Here is a 4,753-nt window from a genome sequence, read left to right as displayed (position 1 = left end):
TCACGGCTAGATTAGTGAGTAGTGCAGTTTATTGAAGCAACAGATCCACAAGTTCTTTTGGATTGCCAGTGATAAAATTACTGCTTGCAAAGCATGTGCAAATACCAAGAATGTGAGTAATATAGCCTGGCTACAAACGCATTAAGTTATAAAGCAACTCTATAGAGATTTCTAAGTTTCCCGGGGAAGCCCTCGGTATAACCAAGTGTTCGAACCTTACCCAAAGGCGTCCCTGTGGGGGGGAAGAGAGGCTCAGCCCGTCGACTGATCCCAGGTGTCAAAGGTGGTCTGCGATGGTATCTTCCCTGGCATCCTTCTCTCTTAAGCCATTTTATATTATTTGTCCTTACAGGTGGAGCTTGAGTGACTCTAGTCATACATACCTCTATTGTAATTGGTGTAAAAGTTTCTCGTCTACTTTTAAAGGTATAGACTATGAAAAATTCAGAGCGCAGGCTCAGTGAGGGGTGGTCGCACCTTGGAGGTGGGTAGCTTTGGGATGGAGGTGTGTTTTCTGGTATTATAATGAGATTATAATGAGCAAAGTTCACCCAAAGGAGAGTATTTTGTCAAAAAATGACAGACTGTTGGCTCAGGGTGGTAAATATGCAGCTCAGGGTAGGAAATATGCAGCTTGTCAGTTCCATAGTAACTTCCAGTTCCCGTCTTATCCCAGAGCCTGGCCGCAGTGTCTTCACTCCGCTCCACCCTCCGTGTAGTTTCTCTTAGAGTCAGCACACCAAACTCCCCTGGTGTTGCCAACATCTAAGGTTGCCTAGGGAGCTTCTGTGGGATGGATTCCTTGCATATTTGCCACATTCCACCCTGAAGATTTCTTCAATGCTGTACCTTCAACGCTGTACCTTTAATATAAATTTAATTCCTAAATTACCTCCAGCAATTATTCCACACCCCAGTACAGGCACTGAGTCCAGCAGGAGGTAGGAGCTGGTCTCATTTCAAGGATCAGCCCTCGCTGGGGTCGTGGTGAATGGCCAGGGCTGGAAATGGCTGGTGTGAGGGGCTGGGGCTTGCCCAACTCTCCCGGGCCAGGTTCTTCTGTCTGTTCATGCACCAACAAGCGGGGCTGGGTCTCTGGAGTCAGGGACCCTGCCTGATGGCCTCACATGTGCATGGGGTGCTCGACAGGGCCCCAGGATCTCCTCTGCATGCTCCCTCCCCCAGTGGGGCTCCCAGAAGCCCCCAGCCCTTCAGAGGACCTAGAAGAGGTCTCATCCTCCCTGCGGTCACAGCTGGATCCCAGTCCTCCAGCTGGACTCTGGCTGAGAAGCCTTGTCTGGGGGTGACATTGGGGTGGGGGAGCCTGTCTCAAGGACTTGTGCTGGGAACAAGGACTGAGGGACAGCAGCAAACTGACATGCCTCCTGGGACAGTCTTCCTTCAGTGCAAGCTCAGAGACAGGGTCCCAGCCTCCCGTTTCACCAACAGGAGGAACAATGGCATTAAGGGATGGGGAATGGAGGAATCCAGTCCTCTTCAGCCACTGCCCAGTGGCTGGGAGCCTGTGGAGCACCAGGACAGCAAGGACATCTGCCTCTGCACCATGAGTATGTGTTAGTATACCCACACATTGTCCTGGTTTAGTTAAACCCTTGCATTTTTCTCTCAAAGGAGTTCCCAGGCCATGTCAGCTCCCATCTCATCAGTCCCCATCCCACTTCTCACCTACCCAGCCATCCCCCTGCTCCCCACGGGGCTCCGAGCTGGTGGTGCTGCTCTGCAGAGGGAGCGGGCTGTGCTGTTCAAGGCAAAAGGGTGACCCTACCCTGGCTTTGCTGCTCAGGGTTGGAAGCAGATCCAGCCAGACAGGGATGGCTGCTGCTCATTGCTCCCACCTGGGGTCTGTGGAGGTGGAAGGGACTTGGAGGGACTCTGGAGCATTTCCAAGGCCATTAGGTGAGTCCTGTTGTGCCTCTAGATGCACCTGGTGATACTTCCCAAAGGGTGACATGAATTGCTCTCCAGCCTCCCTTCCTCATGCCTGCTGGTTCCCCACTGCCTCCCCTGGGATTACAGAGTCCTCATTGGCCTGTGGATACTTGCATTTTCTACCTCACCTTTGGGGGATTCCTCCTTGGGTGATCTCGGGCTTTGTGGGTCTCTATTCATCTCCCACCCAAGGCATACGCTGCCCTTGGAAATACCCTGTGCTCCCAGATTCTCTTGCTGACCGATGGCTGTCTGCCATGCCATATGTGGTACAGCCCTGGGTATGTCCCTCAGTGACAATCACCATCCCCACTGTCACTAGACACACTCAGAGATCAGTTCGAAATCCATCCCTTGGTCTTTAAAAAGTCATGATGTGACAAGGAGCTTTTTGCTCCCAAATCCATGGATCAATGGGCCCTTCTGAGTCTTCTTCTTTTTAACATCAGCTTCGGAAGACGAGCCAACCATGCAGGCAGCGTGCAGGGGAGATCCCATTTTATTATAGAGATACTGTGAGAGAGTCAGCTTCTGAGCCAGTGTTAACCATACCTTTCTATGGTTTCCAGGTGAGAGAGAGCACGTTCCTGCAGTGGGACAAATCCAAATAGTCATGTAGGAAATTGAAAGTGAGAAATAACAACAACAAAACCAGCAACAGAGTGAATAAACAAAACTCTAACACACTACGGGATGCACAGGGAATCATGTGTGAAGAGAGAGGGCAGGTCTCAGCTGTTGAAAAATGTTGAAAACCATTTCGTCATGGCATCCTTGAGCTCCTGGTTCCTCATGCTGTAGATGAGGGGGTTCACTGCTGGAGGTACCACTGAGTACAGAACGGCCATGAACAGGTCCAGGGATGGGGAGGAGATGGAGGGGGGCTTCAGGTGGGCAAACACAGCAGTAGTGATAAACAGGGAGACCACGGCCAGGTGAGGGAGGCACGTGGAAAAGGCTTTGTGCCGTCCCTGCTCAGAGGGGATCCTCAGCACAGCCCTCAAGATCTGCACATAGGACAGCACAATGAAAACAAAACACCCAAAGACTAAACAGAAACTAACCACAAGAAGCCCAACTACCCTGAGGTACGAGTCTGAGCAGGAGAGCTTGAGGATCTGTGGGATTTCACAGAAGAACTGGTCCAAGGCATTGCCTTGGCAGAGTGGTAGTGACAATGTATTGGCCGTGTGCAGCACAGCATTGAGCAACCCACTGCCCCAGGCAGCTGCTGCCATGTGGACACAAGCTCTGCTGCCCAGGAGGGTCCCGTAGTGCAGGGGTTTGCAGATGGCAATGTAGCGGTCGTAGGACATGACGGTGAGAAGATAAAACTCTGCTGAAATGAAAAAGACAAAAAGAAAGAGCTGAGCAGCACATCCTGCAAAGGAGATGGCCCTGGTGTCCCAGAGGGAATTGGCCATGGCTTTGGGGACAGTGGTGGAGATGAAGCCCAGGTCGAGGAGGGAGAGGTTGAGGAGGAAGAAGTACATGGGGCTGCGGAGGTGGTGGTCGCAGGCTATGGCAGTGATGATGAGGCCATTTCCCAGGAGGGCAGCCAGGTAGATGCCCAGGAAGAGGCAGAAGTGCAAGAGCTGCAGCTCCCGCGTGTCTGCGAATGCCAGGAGGAGGAACTGGGTGATGGAGCTGCTGTTGGACATTTGCTGTTTCTTGGTCTGGGGGCTCTGTCCAAAAAATGAAAAGACAGGAAAAATTAGGACAGATTTCTCTGAGAAAAGCCACTCCAATTTTCACAGAATTCCGCCCCCCCCCCCACCACCACCATTTGGAATGCATTTCCTTTCTCTAGTTTGTGCTGGCTGAGTGTGCTGTGAGGAGCAGGAGCTCTGCCCTTCTGCTGCTGAGGAGTCAGCTTTGATCTGCTGCAGTGGGTACATGGGAGCTGGTTTGTGACAGCTCCGATGTTCACAGGGGATGTCAGATGTAATCCAGCTTTCATTGAAAAGTTCAATATCTGCACTCATGGCTGGGAAGAACGTGGGCTGTGAAAGAGAGGCTCAGCATGACTTTCTTATAACTTTGTCTGTGTTTTTTCACAGAGCTGCAATGTCCATCAGCCCTTTTCCCATCTGCCCTGTGTTTTCATTTTGCCACCTTGAAGACGACTTCACACACAAATTAATCTTTTAAAAAAACCCCTAAACCTGGATTCTGATGAGACCAGAGGAGTCCTGTTTCAAAGAACAGCTCTGCAAACTCTTCTCCAGCCCAGCCCAGAGGTGGAGGTGTGATGGAGAGGGCAGGACACGACTCCTCCCAGAGAGAAGCAACTGACTCTGCGAGGAGAGTGCCGACCCCCAAGGAAAGGCTCCGCACTCCCGAGGATCCCACAGCAGAGCTGCGCCTTTCTGGGGGGCAGCTTGCAAGCCCTGCAGGACAGGCAAAGCAGAGACTCGGGGGTCCCTCCGATGGGAGGTTCTACAGAGAGAGTCAGCTCATTGCCCCGCAGACAGTGCCCAGCAGACATCTGCAGGGAAACACAGAAAGAGAGCTGCCTGAGCGCACCCTCCCCCTGTGCTTGTTTGCAGTGTCCTCCCAACCCCGTCCCTGTCTCTGCTGCCTGCAGCTGTCCCTGCCAGGAGCTGGTTCTCTGTCCCCTGTGTCTCCTCCCTGGCAGTGCTCACAGAGCCCATCCCACCCGCTGCCTGCTCAGCTCTGCCCTGCAGAGCCCTCCCTGCAGCAGGACACTGCCCAGGGCATCTCTGGGTGTGCAGGCTCTGAGGGGAACATCAGACCAGCCCTGGCGAGGCTGGAAAAGTGACACTGATGCTGTCTGTAACCA

At 52.7% G+C, this 4,753-nt stretch overlaps 1 protein-coding gene across 1 annotated transcript; it reads right to left on the bottom strand.

Annotated features, from left to right (window-relative positions):
- Positions 1-2,681: 2,681 nt before the first annotated feature.
- Positions 2,682-3,620, bottom strand: LOC132321495 (olfactory receptor 14C36-like). The gene has a single exon (XM_059834988.1). The coding sequence runs from the start codon at positions 3,609-3,611 to the stop codon at positions 2,682-2,684; it is 930 nt and encodes a 309-aa protein (XP_059690971.1). The 5' UTR covers positions 3,612-3,620.
- Between the last annotated feature and the right edge of the window lie 1,133 nt (positions 3,621-4,753).

The sequence above is a fragment of the Gavia stellata genome, unplaced genomic scaffold (genome assembly GCF_030936135.1).
Source record: "Gavia stellata isolate bGavSte3 unplaced genomic scaffold, bGavSte3.hap2 HAP2_SCAFFOLD_42, whole genome shotgun sequence".
Lineage (NCBI taxonomy): Eukaryota > Metazoa > Chordata > Aves > Gaviiformes > Gaviidae > Gavia > Gavia stellata.
This window is presented reverse-complemented; position numbering and strand designations above follow the sequence as displayed.

Coding starts and splice junctions, on each gene's coding strand:
- LOC132321495 (XM_059834988.1), bottom strand. CDS start 3,611: ATGTCCAACAGCAGCTCCATCACCCAGTTCCTCCTCCTGGCATTCGCA.